At 46.0% G+C, this 19,757-nt stretch overlaps 3 protein-coding genes across 9 annotated transcripts; 2 read left to right on the forward strand and 1 right to left on the reverse strand.

Moving 5' to 3' along the window:
* Positions 1 to 426: 426 nt before the first annotated feature.
* On the reverse strand, positions 427 to 7,110 carry LOC109783004 (putative protease Do-like 14). 2 transcript variants are annotated; one of them, XM_073500365.1, is made up of 10 exons: positions 6,959 to 7,110; positions 6,670 to 6,862; positions 6,433 to 6,572; positions 6,067 to 6,348; positions 5,764 to 5,894; positions 5,263 to 5,383; positions 4,915 to 5,007; positions 1,026 to 1,091; positions 850 to 947; positions 427 to 764 (listed from the first exon to the last, which is right to left on the reverse strand). In XM_073500365.1, exons 4-10 carry the CDS (start codon positions 6,298 to 6,300, stop codon positions 689 to 691), a joined length of 819 nt encoding a protein of 272 aa, XP_073356466.1. In that variant the 5' UTR covers positions 6,301 to 6,348; positions 6,433 to 6,572; positions 6,670 to 6,862; positions 6,959 to 7,110; the 3' UTR covers positions 427 to 688. The 2 variants fall into 2 exon arrangements, with proteins under 2 accessions (XP_073356466.1, XP_073356465.1); XM_073500364.1 differs by having other exon boundaries at positions 6,433 to 6,581.
* Positions 7,105 to 13,018, forward strand: LOC109783003 (putative protease Do-like 14). Of its 6 annotated transcripts, none has more exons than XR_012184832.1 (14): positions 7,105 to 7,456; positions 7,550 to 7,575; positions 7,712 to 8,044; positions 8,135 to 8,158; positions 8,333 to 8,464; positions 8,654 to 8,778; positions 8,871 to 9,161; positions 10,046 to 10,176; positions 10,849 to 10,966; positions 11,057 to 11,122; positions 11,213 to 11,302; positions 11,376 to 12,377; positions 12,468 to 12,559; positions 12,629 to 13,018. XR_012184832.1 is itself a non-coding variant. In XM_020341633.4 (14 exons), exons 3-14 carry the CDS (start codon positions 7,939 to 7,941, stop codon positions 12,702 to 12,704), a joined length of 1,356 nt encoding a protein of 451 aa, XP_020197222.3. In that variant the 5' UTR covers positions 7,105 to 7,456; positions 7,550 to 7,575; positions 7,712 to 7,938; the 3' UTR covers positions 12,705 to 13,018. The 6 variants fall into 6 exon arrangements, 3 of the variants coding, with proteins under 3 accessions (XP_020197222.3, XP_073356464.1, XP_073356463.1); XR_012184830.1 differs by having other exon boundaries at positions 11,740 to 12,377; XM_020341633.4 differs by having other exon boundaries at positions 12,273 to 12,377.
* Positions 13,019 to 17,735: 4,717 nt separating this feature from the next.
* On the forward strand, positions 17,736 to 19,523 carry LOC109783002 (putative leucine-rich repeat receptor-like protein kinase At2g19210). The gene is made up of 3 exons (XM_020341632.4): positions 17,736 to 17,896; positions 17,967 to 18,513; positions 18,581 to 19,523. Exons 1-3 carry the CDS (start codon positions 17,761 to 17,763, stop codon positions 18,606 to 18,608), a joined length of 711 nt encoding a protein of 236 aa, XP_020197221.2. The 5' UTR covers positions 17,736 to 17,760; the 3' UTR covers positions 18,609 to 19,523.
* The last annotated feature ends 234 nt before the right edge of the window (positions 19,524 to 19,757 follow it).

Here is a 19,757-nt window from a genome sequence, read left to right on the forward strand (position 1 = left end):
CCATCGCATGTGCTGGTAGGTCTTGGTGCTAGAGAAATTCGTTGCGATCATACTTTGTGGATTACGAATTTTCCCGCCGATGTAACCCGTGTAGTTACCGGCGATTCCGCCACGACCACAGGTTAATGGAATGACATGTGTTCCATGTCAAAAAAAAAAAAACCTTAATGCATTTCCTTTTATACTTTTTCTATAGCAAGTTGATTTCTAAATTTATTCGTCTTCTTTATTCTGTGACAACGCACAAGCAATCAACTAATATTATATTTAAATTCTTATAGTTTGCTTACATCATCTTGTTCTACTTGCTCGGCAAAAAAAAAAAGCAGCATGGGCTAGTGGTGCAACTTCAGATCCCGCACACAGAGCGAGAGAAAGAAGAGTGAGATGTGGTGCGAGACGACGATACGCCAATGAGTTGTTCGATGCAGATCCAAGGGCTCACAAGTTGTTCCACCATAAGATCAATCAGTTACATAGCGTTAGGTTAGGCGTGAGTACACAGAACTAAAAAAACCCACATCAAAAGATCAAGACAGCAGGTACTTAGAACAACATCTCTTCGATCTGGCGGACATGCCTCCCCAGTCAACTGAATCATTGTACAGCGATGGAAGATTAGTATCACTATCGCCTTCTGATCATGCGACATTATACAGAAAAAACGACATACACCCGCTGCTGAAAATTAGTCTGATTCGTCAACCCATTCACCTGTCTCCGCGGGGACCCAATAATACATCTCTGGCTGGGGCAATGTCCACCTACGATTGAAACCCAACTCGACATTAAGCGCCCGTATAATATGAGATGTTTGATACTCAGATTGCCTCAGAAACAAAATACTACCTGTTTTTAAATAAAAGATCGCATTCACCAGGGGGGCGCTCCATCACTTTCAAGTCTGCATCAAATGTCATACCATCCCTGGGTCTCCGGACGAACGCCTATTTAGCAATGGAGAGACAAGTTAATAATAACTTGGTAAAACAATTAAAACACCCAAGGCGGGTAACTGAACTAACCTTGATGACGACTGGTTTCCGTGTATCCATCGCAACCACCATTTTGTCTAGGAGCATCGCAGTGAGCTGAGAATGGATTTAAACCATAAGCTCCACAAAGTTAAGGGAACTCAAAAGTCAAAACGAGTGACATCTGATTGCCCTAGAAACACACACTACAACAATATTTCCAAATTTCTCAAAGGGGAGGCCGGAGGGCAAGGTAGTAGGTAGAATGGTTGATGTGGGCAACTTCTTGGAACTATAACCAAATTGTCTTTCTGAAAGAACAAAAATCAAGCGAAACAACTACTTCCTCCGTTCCTAAATATTTGTCTTTCTAGACATTTCAGATGGACTACCACATACGGATGTATGTAGACATATTTTAGAGTGTAGATTCACTCATTTTGCTCCGTATGTGGTCACTTGTTGAAATCTCTAGAAAGACAAATATTTAGGAACGGAGGGAGTACAAATAAACCATCACACCGAATGAGAAACACGTTATGCAAACATCATCTAGTTGACTTCATTCATTGTACTAGTGCATTATTATTTAATCTGCCGAATAGATAACTCTTTTATTTCACCACAATTCTGTACTACAATGCATAACTACAGGGTTTGCTTTCACTTATCATACCTTGTTGAGCATAAGATATTCACCCAATCTACTTGGATTTAAGTAAATGGGAAATGATCTTCCACCATCATGGTTCAAGACAAGGTGACCCACTGTCCAGTGTCTGTCCACCAATCCATTTTGGTGATGGATGTCTTAATGTCCCTTTTGTTCAGGGCCTCTTGCAACCACTTGCTGTTCTTGCAACCATTTGCTGTACAGCGAGTGCAACATCAAATCTCTTTTTATGCGGATGATTTGCTCATTGTTCCTACGTCCTATATCAAGTGACCTCTCCCTCATCAAACAGCTCCTTGACATCTTCGGCCATGCTACAGGCCTTGTAACTACTCCCTCCGTTCCCAAATATTTGTCTTTCTAGACACTTCAAATGAACTACAACATACGGATGCATGTAGACATATTTTAGAGTGTAGATTCACTCACTTTGCTTCGTATGTAGTCACTTGTTGAAATCTCTAGAAAGACAAATATTTAGGAACGGAGGGAGTAATATGGCTAAAAGCTACAAAGCACGGATACGGGGACACGGACACGGCGACACGCATACGGGGACACGGGATACTTTTTAAAAAACAGCCCATCCGGGACACGGCGAGTATATATAAAATAGATAAAAATATGGCATGCAATATAGAATTAAAGACAAAAAAATAACAAGAAAGAGATCGCCCCTTTCAGCAGTAACCCTCTAAACAGCTAGTGCCATTTCCTCTCCCATTGTCAAGAGCCACAAAGAAGATGATAAATTAGTAGTTGGGCCGGCCCAGCTAGTGCCATTTCAAGAGCCACTGGATGCTACACATTAATCTGCACTGCAAAACTCAAGCCCTATCTCTCTCTGCCCTAACGCTTTGACCAAGCCGCCACCCTCTTGTCATCGCCCCTCCTCCCAGCGATGGATCTCTCATCTCCCCCGCAGCAGCTCTCGCCACCACCCTCCTCCAAGCGTGCTCCTCTTGCCATTGCAGCAGCAGTGGCGGCGGCCAGCGGCCAGCGCTGCAGCGGGGGATGCAGCAGCAGCAACAGCGGCGGCGGGGGAGCAGCAGCAGCAGCAGCAGCACGGTGGCGAGGGCACAGCAGCAGCAGCGCGGCGGCGGGAGGGTGCTCCAGGTCCAGCGCTGCCTCGTGTCCCCTACGTGTCCCAGCCATGTCCTGCCTTTTTTTTAATTCTTAATTCGGGAAATGCGGCGGGATACGCGTATCCCCGCGTGTCCGAGCGTGTCCTCTGGCCGTATTAGCACGGGGATTCGGTAACTTCTGCCGTGTCCATGCTTTGTAGGCTAAAAGTCAGTGATCCTATTCAGGGCAAAGATGAAGACTTGGAGATTATGCCAGCACATTGTTGTGAAATACTCCCTCCGTCCGGAAATACTTGTCATTGAAATGGATGTATCTAGATGTATTTTAGTTCCAAATACATCCATTTTTATTCATTTTGATGACAAGTAATTCCGGACGGAGGGAGTACAAGATTTCTCTTGCACCTACCTTGGTCTTCCACTTACTATTCAGAAGCCTACTAAGGCTGAATTTCACCCACTTATTGACAAGGTGGCACATAATCTCCTAGGTTGGAATGCATCCATCATGAAGGTGCTAGCCGTCCATTACAGTCGGAGTGGTGCTCATCACTATACCCATTTACCTTATGATTGCTTTGGATCTGCCAAAATGGGTGATTAAACATTGATAGGCTCCCCATGAGCTCTCAATGGGAAGACCAACATAAGGCCAATGGTGGTAATTGTCTTGTCTCATGGGAGCAGGCAAACAGACCAATCCAATATGGAGGATTGGGCATACATAACCTGGAAGATTAGGGTACAGAAAACCAATGCCTAGCGAAATGCCCATTAAGTACCACGAAATGCCCAAGCTTCGCTTTGAGTTGCAGTGCAAACTTTTGTAGGCAATGGACATAACACCATGTTCAGGTCTAATGGATGGTTACAGGGTATAACAGTTGCTAAATTGGCTCCAAACTTATTCCAGTTGATCTCTAAAAGAGCTATCAAGCAGCAGACTTTTGCACAAGCATTGAATAATCGCAGATGGTTTGCAGACATTAGCTGTCCAAGTCCCAACAGACATACCTACATATTTGGCACTTGGTGGATGGTCTGATCGTACAGCAACTAGTGTTTAACATAATTTTTGTGGTCAAATGAATTGACAGTGAGCGTCATAGTTCTAGGATACCATAAACAAAGACTAGAGACTACCCCCTCCAGTCACAACTCACAAGTAGTCCCTCCGTCCCAAAATAAGTGACTCAAGTTTAGTACAAAGTTGAGTCACTTATTTTGGGATGGAGGGAGTATGTCACAGTGGGACAATGGAACAGTCTCCAAAAATGTAATTTTGACCACTAATTTATACTACTGTATAAGTGTATATAAGTAATATATCTGCAAGTCTTGCTAAGATGTAGTACCCCTTAAGGAATTCGTGAGTACAAATAAAGTTTTTTAGGGACAGTAGTGCCATTTACTCATGTATGGTATTTTCAGGAGAGACGGTACAATATTGCCAACATTGGCTAATTTGACCCATCTTCTGGCGTACTCTCGGGATCACCAGCAATGGAAACCAGCTTGAAACCTACATTTAATCCTAATAACATCCTAACATCATGGACAGACTCAGTGCATAGAAGCTCCCACACAAGGTGGGGTCTGGGGAGGGATTATAGGAACCTAGTCTTACCCCGCAAAGTGCAATGCAGAGAGGCTGGTTCGAACCCAGGACCTCTTGGCACAAGTGGGGAGGACATCACCACTGCGCCAGGCCTGCCCTCTAATAACATCCTAACATTATGAAGAAAAAAAATCAAGGCAAATCTACTCATATGATTTTGATCTACCCAATCCAAATATTTCAATATAGACCAATAGCAAAAAAGTATCCTAAAATGAAATCCATCTGTGGCTGGAGGGAGTACTCATGAACATTGAGCACAAAATTTAAGATCCATCAATCATGTAACATCCTAAATTTTAGGCAAAGGGCAAAGCAAATAAAATCACAAACAAACTTACCAAACCCAATTATATTTATTTTTTGCCTACACTTTCTAAAACCCTCAGAATTTACCTCGTGGTTTTTCTAGACCTCCCTCCAACAGTTATGATAACCCAACCCACCAACCCAAGACAAAAAAATTAGAACTCAGGACAAAATAAAAACGGAAAGTGCCTTTTCTTTATGGCAGAATGTATACTGGCGAAAAGACTAACATGACCATTTTTTCCAAAATAATACCTGTCCTGGAGAGTGTAAAACAACTCCATCAAGCTGATTAAGGATATCACCAACCTCAACGCCCTCACAATTTGCACGTGATGCTTCAGGAATCTATAATGTATGTGATCAACAGATTAAATTAAAGCAATTGCAAAACAAGGATAGAAAAAGAGCCAGCAAAACACAAAAGCACCCTAGATACTATTTCTGAAATCCTCAAATCATTTACTGAGCAGTGTCATCTCATGCTAGTTATTTCATTAAATGTCCCAACAAAACTAGCTACAGTAAATAAAGAGGAGAAGAGTTAGAAAAGGGGCATGGATATAGAACTGTGGGTTTAAGACTTGGAGGTTGGATAAGTACCATATCCACAAGAATACCGGAATGTGGCTTAGGGCATCGATGGCATATTTTCTCCAGCTTGGCTAATTCCAACACGTGAAGGGCTCGTCCCCGTATTCCAAGCCAAGGTTGTTTGATTTCCCTGCACCCATCACCAAATTGGTTTCATGCACTAATGTGTAATGTCCGCAGCTATGTTGTTTATACAATTCAAAGCAATCAGGTTATAATTGGTGATAACTGATAACAATTTAGTGAACACCTCCTGTATTATATGCATGCTGTTAGAAGTTCAAGATAAGTTGAAAAGTCGAATAAAATAACAGTTTTGCTAAAGCACATCTAGATGTGACCTAAGTATTGTACATCTAAGTCCTATGGCATTGATTTTATGCCGAGATTCCTACGGGTAAATTATTTAGTTTTTCCTTTTTCCTTTATATGCTTAATTGAATCACTTAGATGTGCAATAACTAGGGCACATCTAGATGTGCCCTAGACAGACCCAATAAAATAACTTACCGAAATTTTTTAAAGTGTGTCAGGCATCCCCGAACAACCTGAACTGGCAAGAAAGGAGTAGTTTCATCGTCTATGAAATTCATCCCAACAATTTTTTCCTCTAAATCTATCAGAAGCCCTCCAATGAAAACCTGGAAGGAATGGTACACATATTAACAAGTTTTACTGAATGAGATCCATACAGAAATACGTCCGCAGAAATATGACCAACTTATGGTGCTTACTTTCAATAAATGCAAGCAGAAGGAGAGCTCACAAGACTACTATTGAATTTTGTTACTATCAGCAGAAAACAACTTTTACCTGCTCAATTTGGCAAGTGCTGATCATAAGTTCATTACAGTCTAAGTCGCTAACTGTGCGGCATGTGTTACCGCGTTTCATCTGCAAACTTTGAGACTCAAATTTCCGGGCAATGGCAACCACCGGACTAGGTGTCAAGAAGTAGGATTCAGGGAGGTCACTGAGCACCACTACAGGGAGATTGGCTTGAATATCAATGGAAACAACAGCGACATTATACTGCAAATCATACATGAGCAACTGCCCGTTGACAACCTTCTTGTTATGCAGGAGCACCTCAATCTGCAGCCCAGCAAGCAGCATATCAAGAAGAACACACAGGAAATAATGGACGAGAAGTCGCAAGTAAACGTGTTGATTGCTGACCTTGGCAATGGATGCTTCATGTACCTCGGTGTTGATTCCCTGCTTCCTGATGAGAGTTGCAGAGGTTAAGATCCAGGTCGCAGAGTCCTCGTGAGAGACCACCGTGCCCGTGCAGGCCAAGGTGGACGGGGGATCCCCATCTGCTCCCACTTGGCGAAGTCAACAAACAAATTGCTCACGTGTGAGACAACGAATTGCGCATCCGCAAATTTCGCAGAGCCAACAACAAATTACTACCTATGGACGCGGCTAGGGCGACGACGGACTTGGACACCGCCAGGACAGCGTTCCTCGCTTTCAGTCCCTCCTCAGTTAAATCCTCCGGGTCGTCCTCGGAGTCGTTGGCGGCTGCGGCGGCTGCGGCGGGGGAGGGGGTTGGGCAGGACTCCCGAGTCACTTTGGCAGCAGTACGTCCACGGGTCACAGGGAGCTAGGTTATGAGACACAAAACAGAAAAAAAAATACTAGTAAGCACGGGGCATTTGGGCGCGCGGCGCATCGAAACGGCGGCGGTGCCCCCATGTACCTTGGTCTTCGTCTTGATGCTCCTCTTCTACTCGACTTGTCTTGGTCGGGGGCATCTCCTCCCCCTATTGGTCGGCGGCCGTGGCAGCGGGAGAGCTCATCGTGGTCGGGGCTTGGAGAAAGCCAACTGGACGCGAGCAAAAGGTACTTGTTTGTTTCTGGGTGCGTCTCGTCTCACCCGGCCCACGGTAAACCCGGTCGGTCGGGTCGGGTCGGGTCTGACCGCCAATCAATCTGAACCATCGAAATCCATCTATCCGCCGCGACTTGTCCTGATCCTTGCCTTTCCTTCCTCCTTCCTCTTTCCCCTCTTCCTCTCTCTCGCGCATCCCCACCCTGCTCCGACCTGCCCAAGCTCCAATCCAGCTCGGTGCGGCTCTTTGCTAGACTCCACCCACACTGCGCCATAGATCCGCCGGCGCCTTTACCGTTCCCGTTCTACCTCATCGCGCACCTGCTGTCCTCACCCCGTCCGCGATCTAGGACATTGATTTTGGAGGTATCAACTCTTAATCCCCACCTCCCCCGCCCAAAAAGATAAGTAGTAGTAGTAGTAGTATACTAACTTTTCGCATTTCTTTGGTTGATGCAGCTCCTCATAGCCGGCAGATGGACGAGGTAACCTCCCTCTTTTCTCTGCCTCTTATTAGAAGGACATCGATCTCTCTGCCTCTTATCTTACCCTAACTGATTATTGCTCAAAGAGGACTTGTGTAATCCCATATCAACTTTAACCATCTCCTCCCACTCCCAGATATCGACCAGTGAAATCGTTGGCGTCCATGACCCGCGTGCAATAGATTTTTACGATCTACGCGGTGTTGATGAAGCCACAAAGGAAAAGAAAAAAGAACAGCAGAGGATGAGAGCGGAACGCATCAAAACCAAGCGCTTAAGCATAAAAAAAAACGCTTGAGGAAGCAACGTAAAAGAGAGGAAGCTAAAGCAATTGTGGACAGGGCCCTCCAGTTAAGAGAAGAGATGTATCAAAAGAGGCTCGAATTTGAGGCATCGGAAAAGGGCAAGGAGGAGCAGGAAAAGTACCGCAGCACCCCTCCCTGGAGCTGGAGGCCGGCAGTTCCCATTAGTGAGCATTTGATTTCACCCTCTTTCATTGTTTCTTTTAAATAAGTTGTTCTTCTCTTTCTAACATAGTCCTCACACAAACTTATTGCAGCTGAAGTCACTAACCAACCACCAGGTTATTTGCTTCTCTTACCATTTTACTTGTACCTATATGATACTCCCTCCGTAAAGAAATATAAGAGCGTTTAGATTGATCTAAACGCTCTTATATTTCTTTACCGAGGGAGTATGTCGGTTTATCCTGTAGCGCCTCATGTTTATTGATGGGTGTTACTTTTGAATTTCTAAGCTTTCGAATGGGTTCCATCTTTTGACGTTGATAAGTTTGGGAGAATATCTGTACTGAAGTGTACAAGTTGGAGAGTCGAGGAATACACATTGGAACTTGCTGAGTGTGTGGTTGGACTTCAGTCATTTACAGGTATATAAATTTGTTGCAGCGGGTTATATACGTTAGTGTTATCCCCATCCCAAATTACTTGACTTAGGTTTGTCTAGAACAGATGTATCTAACACTAAAACTTGTCTAGACAAATCTAAGACAAGTAATTCGGGATGGAGGGAGTATTAACTTGGCTATACCACAATGAGTTCAATCTGTTCCCTGCAGAAGACAAGCATCTTTTCTCTTGCTCTGGAACAATTGTTGAGTTTCTAAAGGGTGTTGGTTGTGTGGTAACATCTGCTAGTTTAGTTAAATTGCCACACCAAGATGAGATAGCTGATAAACTCAAGGTTACTGCATTCTTCTTTTCCTTTCTTTATGGTATTGTTGTGTTCTTTTAAGCAGTGAAGGTTAAATTTTGCTATCTTGTATTTTCCTCTAGGTCAATGTATGCTTACCAAGCGGAGAAACACTTGAGGGCTCAGTATCAAATGTGGACTTTTGTTACAACATATGTGTGGTACATGTCCGGTCAACTTCGCAGCTGCCAGCGAAAAGGTTCAGTGCGGACACTACATTTTTCAATTTCGATGACTGCCATTCGAAAGATGTTGTAGCTTTAGGCCGCCTTTGTAAGCGATGGAGCTTGAACGTTGCTTCTGGAAAGCTAACCCCAAGAAGAAGCCAGTTTGATTGTGAAGAACTTCTTGTTTCATCTTGCAGAATTTCAAAGGTAATTCAAACAACGAAAATCACTATGCAAATTGATGGCTGAACCACTAATTTGATAATTTATTTTTTTAGTGTTTTGCTTCTTTTTGTGCCTGGTTTGGACACCATTAGTAGAATTGTAGCAACCTTGATCTTAGGTTTAAGGATCTCGCTGTATATCAATAACTAGCATTGGAAGTAAATTGTCTTATCCTAATTTATTATGATAACATCCCATACGAACTTGTTAATAAAAACTAATATTCTTTATTTCAACTTTCTAGAAATCTAATATAATTTCACAGCTCTGTAAGAACAAAGCGCATCTTCTTGTATATTTGTAAGAAACTGAAGGTTTTCTTCTTTCTCCAAGGGCGGGAGCCATTTGTGGATCCTTCTACATAATAATCCGCGAAAAAATATTTTTGATGATCATCTGATATTTGAACTAGATAAACCTTAGTTTGTTCATCTCTCGCTTCAGTATGTAGCCAAGTCTTGTAACTGACTATATCTTGTCTAGGCAGCTTCAGTAATTACATTGTCTAAGGTCTGTTAGGTTGTACTCCCTCCGTTCACAAATATAAGATGTTTTGCATATCTCAAGATGGACTACATATGGACTGAAATGAGTGAAAAGCACACTAAAACGTGTCTATGTACATCCGATTCAGAAAAAAGTGAGAACATCTTATATTTATGAATGGAGGGAGTAGGAACTAAATTTATGACTTCGCTCTGTACTGAAATGGGTGAACAAACACACTAAAAGTGTCCATGTTGAAGTTTGCCGACTGCTTCACGGATATAAATCTGCTGTAACGTGTGCTATATGTTAGGAAATTTCTTCATTCGATCTTTGCTACAGTGATGAATGTATTTCTTGCAAATGATCAATTTTTGCAGAGAGGTGTTGGGGGTCCTCTGATGGATTTTGATGGAAATATCATCGGAATGAACTTCTATGACAAGAAAGAAACCCCTTTCGTTCCAGGTTTCATCATGTTGAAGTGTTTGCAACACTTCAATGATTTCGGGTATGTATTTTGTTATTAAGTAGGTTTGCTTTTCTAGCCCATACTAGAATTTTACAATATATATTATGTATAGTATTGAAGCAGTTAAGCTGGTCTTGGATTTGTAATTTTAAAGTTAGTGTTCCTTATTTCTTTGGACTTTGGTACATCTCCTTGTGGAGATCCCTTCAATTTTTCAGACACGGTCAACAGGTGTGTAAAAACTAATGTTTTTGCACCATTAGTTTGATTAAGCCACCAACTGAGCATAATGCATAAATAGAACTTTGTTTCTTCACTATAATAGACAATGTTTTAGACATAGCATGACTGTATGACCTCCTTGACTAATTTATATTTTCAAAGTCCATAATTTAAGTTTTCAAAGGAATTTTGTTGCCCTTTAATGGTCAATCTGGGCAAATTATCTGAAAAGCTTTATCTGCAGTATACCCGCCCTTCTCATGATATGCTAACTTTGATTGTGTCATTTTATGTGTAGTATCTTTGATACGCTTCTTGCTTTAACTGTTATTTATCCAATTATTTGGCTACTTCATTTTTCCACCTTCTCATTACCCCAGTTAAGCTACAGCCTTTAGTTGAAATATTGTAAGAGTTAGTAAGAAATGCTGTTTATTATTGTTTCTCTTTCTAGCATTAATGAGTTAAGTGAACTATCTGATGATGCAGGAGGGTCATACGACCGTTGCATGGACTGAGAGTTAAAACTCTTCACGAAGAACAGCTTACTGTACTTGAGAAGATACATCTGGTCTTCCCTGGGGTCTGTGGTGTCATAGTGGAGAAGGTATACATTTTCTTGTTTGCGCTTCTTACTTGCATTGATGCGTAAAATCTACAGTTTTGTATTTTTCTTGTCTTACGAGTTGTGCTTCAGGTACAAGTGCCTTCACCTGAACATTCTGAGATAAAGGCTGGGGACAGTGGTGTCATGGTGGACAAGGTATACATTTTCTCGGTTGCGCTTCTTACTTACATTGATGTGTAAAATTTACAGTTTTGTATTCTTCTTGTCTTACGAGTTGTGCTTCAGATAGAAGTACATTCACCTGAACATTCTGAGATAAAGGTTGGGGACATCATCACTCATGTTGATGGCATACCTTTCTCCAGTGCTGCAGAGGTTAGTATCCTTGTAATATTAAGTTTCTTATAGGCATGAGGAACTTGCTGAAGAATTATGTGACATTTGGTAGATGGGAAATGTGAGGTGGAAATGGGAAAGCAGGGTGAGATGACCTTTCTTTTAACAGAGGGTCCCGAGAACCCAGTAGCTGATATTATATATGACAACAAGTTAGAACATACTAGCTAATACAGGTATCCCTACTACGAAAAACATTCACTCCCTTCTTTGGTAGACAAGATCTGAAAAGAACCAGGATTGGAACTGGTTTGCAGGTGGGAATGGGATATGGATTGAAAAATAACCTTCATCTTTCTCACCACATGAATGACCCTTCTTCCTCGACATGATGCTAAATAGTTGCCTGAATGTTTTACTGATTACTGGCATGCTCAGACTAATGAACACCTGCTCTGGCTGTATTGGTCACTCAGGTGGTCGTCATCTTGTTTTTGGACGGCATCAACCCATCTCAGCTTCCATCGCTGCTTACTCTCCCTGGCAGCACTAATCACGCTGCCAAGCTCATCACGTATGCTTGAGCTGCTCCCTTGCCCCTTTGTTGCTTTGTGAAGCATCGTTCTCGATCTGCCCCTCATGTTATCGATCGCAGCTGTTGCATCACCCAAACTTAGTGTCCGTTACTTGCCAAGATCATGGAATGCTACTGCTCTAGGTGCATGAAGAACATCCTCCATGGCTCCGGAGCGTCGGTCATCCGCTGAACATCGGCCATGATGGCATGATCTGAAAGAAAGGGGAAAGGGGTAGGCTCGGTATAGGTGAAGTACGTTCATTTGGATAGCGCAGGGACTTCTCCAACTCAAATACAAATACGAAGATACAGTACATAGCATAGAAAAGCAGATCTGGTATCACTGATTGCCAGTAGGCCTCATCTGGTCACCACCAGGAACTGGTAATTTGTGCGATGTTGTTTAACAACACACATGTTTTTTTTTGTTAGTTTGGTGGTATACTGCTTGATACGTGTGGTCAGCATATGCTAGAGAGGCAGAAATTGGGCCTACCGGAGAACGACAACCAGATGTCAACAGTGATAAGCCTAAAGGTTCGGTGCAAATAAATGCATGCAGTTTTTGTATGATTCATGCTGACATTTTGATTGTAGCTTATTGTCTTATTTGTACATCCAATTCAGTTCGACGTGAAAACACAGAGAGGTCGCAAATCGGAAAAGACAACCAGAACAATCAACGTCGACAAATTTACTCCTAGTGGAAAGCTAAACAGGTAATTTGTATAGTTGATAGAAACAGTTTAGTTCTTCAGCGTCTGTGTTCTGATATCGTTTACCCACAGGTGGCCACTTGGGAGAGCTTATCTTCTTCGCCGTATTGAGAATGGTATCCTGTACACCGAAGAGCGATATGGCTAACAGCGAAACTCTTTGTTTCATCCATTTGAGTAGAATTAATACGTATCATGCTAGTGTAATTAGAAAGAGTTCGAGTTCATGTGGTTGATTGGAGACGACTTAATTTTAGCAAGCATTTTCTGCGGGGACAACTTCGGCCAAGTGAACCACTGCTAGAATGAACTACATTGGGTTTGAAGCTAAATCTAATCCAATATCCTTTTTGGTGGATAAATAATATGTATGCCAAAAGACCATGCTTGCAAAAATGTATCTCGATTGGATGAGTGTATCCTCGACTCATAGTGGTTAACCAAGCTATGTGGTTTTAGTCATTTTCTTTTTTTTTTCTTTAAGAACAAATTCCATAAAATATTGTCTGATTCATAATAGGGTCACTACAGCAGCCTCGCGCCTTAGAGCATCTCCAGCCGCGCCCCCAACAGCCCCCCCCCCCCCCCCCCCAGCATTTTTTTAGCGTCGGCGGGCGAAAATCGGCCCGGTCGCGCCCCCACGAGTCTGTTTTTCGTCGGGTAGGGCCGAAATAACAGCTGGTGCATCCGAGCTGAACCTGGCCCGCTGGGGGGGGGGGGGGGTGTCGGCACAAGCGAAAAGGGGTGTGGGGCCGCTCTGTTGGCTAGTCGAGAGCCTCTCCCCGCTTTTCCCCCCCACTTCCCTCTCATTCTCTCCATTCCTCCCGCCAATCTTCCTCCCGCTCGCCTTCCAGCCGCGACAGCTGCGATCGCCGCCGTCGCCCAGCCGAAGCAGAGGAAGTCGAGGGCGCCGCCGTCCAAGCCACCGGGCATGTCCAACGCCAACTGGAGGGCGGAAGTTCAGCGACGGGAGGCTGTCACCGCCGACCGGCGGAACAGGGCCAACGCCAAGAAGGCCCGGGACAGCGCGGCGCTTGCGGCTGGGGCGGATCAAGCCGAGGCGGTCGCGTGGGGATGATGAATCCACCCGGCGGCCACGCCCAGTACGCGCCCTGGAGCCAGCAAAGCGTCGGCTCTCCGGCCGGCTTCTCGTCATCGCCGCAACCATGGGGATGCACGCCGTCGTCGGGCTATGCCGACGGGGACGTGCACGGTGGGTTCAACCCCGACGTCACCTTCCCCATGGACACCCGGCCCAGCGCACGCCCTCGCCCGCCTTCGCCGGCATGCAGTACCCTCCATACAACTACTCGTCGCCGGCCTACGCGTCCTCCCTGACGCCCCCTCTACGCCGTGGCTCGCTGCCCTTCTCACAAGCTTCCACGTCGCACCTCGGCGACACCGACGCGACCAACGCCGACATGCATCACGGCAGGCTCGGCCGCGGCCGCCGTGTTCCCCGGGTTCGCTACCCAGGACGACACGGTGGACCTCAGTGGCGGCATGGACGGTGAGCTCGAGTACGGCGAGGAGCCGGACGAGCAGGAGGAGGAGGAGCCGGCGCCTGTTCTGGCGAGGAGGCGCAAGAAGAAGAAGGGGGCGGCCAGCATCAAGTGGGCGTCCAAGGAGCAGAAATGTCTCGCCGAAGCGTGGAAAGTCGTCTGCCTCGACCCGACCACCGGCACGAACCAGAGCATCGAGACGTACTGGGAGCGCATCAAGGCCGAGTTCGACGAGCGCAAGCTCGTCGACCCCTACTTCAAAGGCGTCTACATGCAGCGCGGGTCGAAGGCAACGACGAACCATTGGGGGCTCATCCAGGCGGCATGCAACAAATGGCATGGGATCGTCGAGGAGATCGCGGCTCGCCCGGAGAGTGGCGCCAACATTGAGGATCAGGTATGGCACGCCGGTCTCCCGCTTCTCTTCGCCGTGCGCGCCCACCAACTGTTTGTTCCTCGGCGCAGCTGCTGCGCATGTTCGCCATGTATCGCCAGGACAACAGCGACCAAGAATTCAAGTACCTCCACGTCTTCAAGCGGATCGAGAAGTCCGGCGCACCCTCGCCAAGGCCAAGGAGACCTACAAGCCGACGCCGGGCGCGTCAGAAGGGCGCCCGGACGGCAACAAAGGGGCCAAGAAGGGGAAACACTCCGACGCGGCTACCGCGCGAGTGCAGGAGTCCATCAAGCATTGCCTCGCCGACGCACAGGCCCGGGCCGCCCTGCATGAAGAGAAGGCCGAGGCGCGGTGGTCGGCGTTGATGACGAACAGCGCCGTCAAGCTCGACCTGCTCCGGACCAACGTCGTCGCGAAGAAGAGGAACACCGACCTGGCTTTTCTGATGGGCGGGGCGGACATGCTCTAGAGCACCGATGAGAAGCTCAAGGCGTGGTACATGGCGGAGCGCGGCCTCATCCTGAACTAGCTGCCGACGACGGCGCCGCCAACTCCCGCGCCCACGCCGACGCCGCTGCCAAGCCCAAGCGATGATGCCTCCACGCCGCCCAGCAGCACCGAAGCCGCGCCGACGCCGCCCAGCATAGAAGCAGCTCCGACACAGCCAAGCCCGCGCACGCCGACTCCGCCGATGCCGGAGACCGACCCCGCCGAGTGATGCGTTACGCACGCGTCCAGACTTGTGGTGTTCTTTTTTTTGTACGCTGGACTATTTATCCGATCGCCGAACTGTGGCATGTGATCGCCGGACTTGTGGCGTCTTTTGTGTGAACCGTGGCCTGTAATCGCCGGACTTGTGGCGTCTTTTGTGAGTGGGAACGACCAAGTTTGAAATTGCCGCGACCTGAGGGGCGGCGCCTGGGGGCGTGACTGGAAGCTAGGTCGACCCCAAAGGCCAATCTAGCGCCGGTTCGCCCCTAGGCCGCTCTTTTTCGGCGCCCTGGGGGGCCGAACGACTGAAGATGCTCTTAGGCCGGCAGTCTTCCTTGTCGATGTGATTGAGGACAACCCTTGGACTAAAGCCTCTTATGTTGATGCCATCCATAGGATGATCTCCAAGATCCGCAACTCTGACACCCCCTGCTCCTCCACCGCTGCCATCGTGTGTGTGCCTTGTTTTACGTACTGCGTCTCGGTACTTGGTTATGTGTGCATTTGAACTATGGTTTATTTGGTACTTTGTTGTATGCCGGTTGACATTGCCGTGAAGATTCTATTTATAAAAGCTCAATCTTTTTTTCTAAAAAAAATGAATTACACATGTTTATCTGGATTGCTGGAATAAATCAAATCTTCATGAATTTCGGAGCGGGTACGGTTTTTGAAGTTTCACCTAAACAGGGCATCTAGACCTTGAGGGTACAAGCAATTTAGATTTAAGTGTGCAAACCGTGTTAACGTCGGGGTTTATTCGTACTTGCCCTCTGACCATATCTATCATTAAATCATGATGCTCGGTGTTTTCATTTTATCTGTCTGCGCTGCCTGAGGGCAGAAGCTCTTTGTCGGTACTTGCTACTCCTTCCGTTCTGTAATATAAGAGCGTTTTTAACACTTCTGTATGAGCCCAGCATAACAATTACTAGCTACATGGCTTTCAGGTAGATGGATGATATGTGTATAGCGAGACAACATACGGAGAGTAATTAGCACAAGGGATGTTAGGTTGAGCAAAATCAACCTATGCTACTCCATTGAAAGCAACTTGTCACAAATGAAATCCATGGACGGCTGGTCCTTATCCAGCAACAAGTCAACCTAAGCCAGGTTGGATGGCCAGTACTCCCTTCGTTTTTATTTACTCCGCATATTAGTTTTGGTCAAAGTCAAACTTTACAAACTTTGACAAAGTTTATAGACAAAAATATTAACATATACAATAACAAATCAATATCATTAGATTCATTGTTGAATGTATTTCCACATCATATAGATTTGTTATGCTATATATTTATATTGTTTTCTACTAGCAAAAGAGCCCGTGCGTTGTAACGGGAGAAAAAACACAACACACACTCTTAATCGAACAACCATCACTCAAGAGCACAATAGGTCCATCTCCTTTATTTTAGCGACGCCGCTTATCCTTCTTCTCACCCTCGCCGGCGATGGCTTAGTGTTCACACAAACCAAAACGTGTTTGAATATGGTAAATCCTAAGACGTCTCTCCCCCCCCCCCCCCTCTCTCTCGCTTTCTCTCACACTCGCAATGAGAAATCTGTTGTTTTCCCCTGCGATGTATTCAGAGGTATGCATGTGTAGTTCTCGATTTTTTCTTTTCCCTATATGACTATAGTGGGTGTTTATTTGCAACCCGGATCGCCGCCTGTACGAAAGAAAAATGGATCGTGCGCGATAGTTATAAGTTTGCTTCCAAAACAATATTAAAAAAATATTTAACAGGTAAAATTAACATCATATTCAGATTTCACATATCTTTCTAATCAAATTTCATATATAACATGTTAAAATCGGAGTTACGGTTTGAAAGATACGTATAATTTAGAAAACCATTTGTTTGACTTAAATATCTTCCAAAATAATATTTATAAATACTTAACAGGTTAAAATAATCTTATATTCATATTTTACATATTTTTCCAATCAAATTTCATATATAACATGTTTAAATCGGAGTTACGGTTTAAAAGATATGGATGTTTTAGAAAAACATTTGTTTGACTTAAATATGATCCGCGGATGGAATACCTAAAAAGTCGGGTTTTTTTTTTGAAAAACTGTAAAATAACGGTTCGGTGTGACTTAAATCCGAACTACGGGTTGATTTCATGAAAATGCAGGAGCTTTTTCGCAAAACGATGCGACGGACGGGTAGAAACCCTACATACTTTATTATTATTAGATAGAGATAAATTTCTTATTAGGAGGATTAGCGAACGATGTAATCGTTGTTTGAGTTTAATAAAGCTTACTATGATGGCAAAAAAGGGTAGAGATAAATTTGATCAAACTTACAAAGTTTGACTTCAGTCAACTCTAATATGCGGAGTAAATAAAAACAGAGAGTACTTTATAAGTTTTTCTCTGCTTTGTGTTGTCAGCTAATCACGGACCAATTTGCTTGCCTGTCCTGTTCTTGCGCAAAGTTGACTTTCCGTGGAGGTCTAGCCACGTGCAAGCCGGATACTGGATACCTGGTGAATAATTAGGCCTTAATAATCAATTCGTTCATTGGTGAGCATGGTAGCGTGGCTCTTTAAGCGCTGAATGGACACGATGTGGCATGTCCGCACGCTGTGGTTGTGGGCTGGAGTGGTCAACGCGGGGAGCAATGGCGGCCCCGTCGTCGTGGTTGCTCCTGCTCTGTCTCGCCGGCGGCGTGCTTCATGCCGGCGCCCAGAGAGCACCCGACACCACGGGTACCGATCAAGTTTTAAGATCTCTCGTACGTACACATGCATCATGCGTGTGGTTTGGGCATGCGTGCAGGTTTCGTCAGCGTCGACTGCGGCCTCTCGGAGCACAGCGGCTACGTGGACGACGCCACCAAGCTGCCCTACAGCTCGGACGCCGGCTTCACCGACACCGGCCAGAACTACAACGTCTCGGCACAGTACAACGACCAGGCGCTCCTCAGACGGCACCGGCAGCTCCTCACTGTCCGCAGCTTCCCCGGCCCGCCGGGGCGGCGGGGCTGCTACACCCTCCCGTCCTTCGAGGCCGGGACGTCCAAGTACCTTGTCCGGGCCACCTTCATGTACGGCAACTACGACGAGCTCAACAAGCCCCCCGCCTTGGACCTCTACCTCGGCGTCAACTTCTGGAAGACGGTCAACATCTCCAGGCCTGACGCAGTGCACACCGCCGAGGTCATCGCCGTCATCCCGGTCGACGCGGCGCATGTCTGCCTGGTGAACACCAACTCCGGGACGCCCTTCATCTCGTCGCTGGTGAACACGATGTATCCGCTGGTGAACTGGACACAGGGGCTGGTCCTCATCGGCAGGCGCAACTCCGGCGCCACAGAGTTGATTAGGTGAGCATTCATGTAAAGCTTCTTCAGAGCATAGACTACTCTTTCCATAACAAAATATTTGCTCCAGCCGGAGACGGAAACGACAGATGGCATGACCCCGCAAGAAGCGATCGCATATGCACGCCTAAAAAGATTCTGCTCTAGCATCATCAAGAAGCTCGCCCCACCCCTGCTCCACGAAGTTTCCGCGCTTCGTCCGGATGCAGAGCCATTCACCCCCAAGCGCACCACGCGATCCACCAAGAGAGCTGCTGGGCCAGGCGCATCCAAGTCCAGCAAGGTGGAAAACGTCTTGCTGCGAGCACTCGGCCTCGTCCCTGAAGACATGGTGGTTGATGACGAGGCAGTTAAGGAGCTTCAGGATTTGTTCGACTCACCACTCCGCGAACAGCACGTGAGGGTCATTGCCGCGCTCTTCGGCAAGTGCGTCCCCAACAATATCGACCTCACCGGTGGTTCTGAAGTTGCGGTTGGTGTGCTCTGAGCGCGCCCGTTGGTGCTGGGGTTGACTGTTTTCTTCATGGCTCACAACCCACAAATTGTATGCTGGAACATGAGAGGCTTAAACAACCCAGCCAAGAGGAAAGTAGTTAGGGAGTTCTTTGCTTCGTTGAGAGTCAATATGGTGTGTCTACAGGAGACCAAGTTGGAGACCGTGGATCAGTTTATAGTAATGCAATGTCTTGGACCATCTTTTGATGGTTTTGCTTACTTGCCTGCGATTGAGACGCGTGGTGGTATTTTCCTTGCTTGGGACTCGACATGCGTGACGGTTGATCACCTGCAGTACGATGTTAACTTCCTAACCGGCAAAGTACGGCAGCTTGATGGAACCGAGTGGTGGATCTCTGTGGTGTATGCCCCCAGGGTGATGAGCTAAAAACACAATTTCTCAGTGACTTATCAATAGAACTATGATGACCAAGTTCCAAAACTTTGTTGATGATCACGAGCTCAAGGAACTATACATGCATGGGCGCAGGTTCACTTGGTCAAACGAGAGAAACACCCCAACCTTGACCAAAATTGATAGAATGCTTGTCTCGGTTGAATGGGAGTTGGCCTATCCAGACTACCTTATGCAAGCACTCTCCACTAGTGCGTCAGATCATGCACCTCTCCACCTCTCTATGAGCAACATATTTGGAGCTAAGAGGCGCTTTCGGTTTGAACTCTATTGGACCAAGCTAGAGGGCTTTGAAGATGCGGTCAGAGAAGCTTGGGTCTGTAGCAATGATATCTTT

The sequence above is a fragment of the Aegilops tauschii genome, chromosome 5 (assembly GCF_002575655.3).
Source record: "Aegilops tauschii subsp. strangulata cultivar AL8/78 chromosome 5, Aet v6.0, whole genome shotgun sequence".
NCBI classification, from domain to species: Eukaryota; Viridiplantae; Streptophyta; class Magnoliopsida; order Poales; family Poaceae; genus Aegilops; species Aegilops tauschii.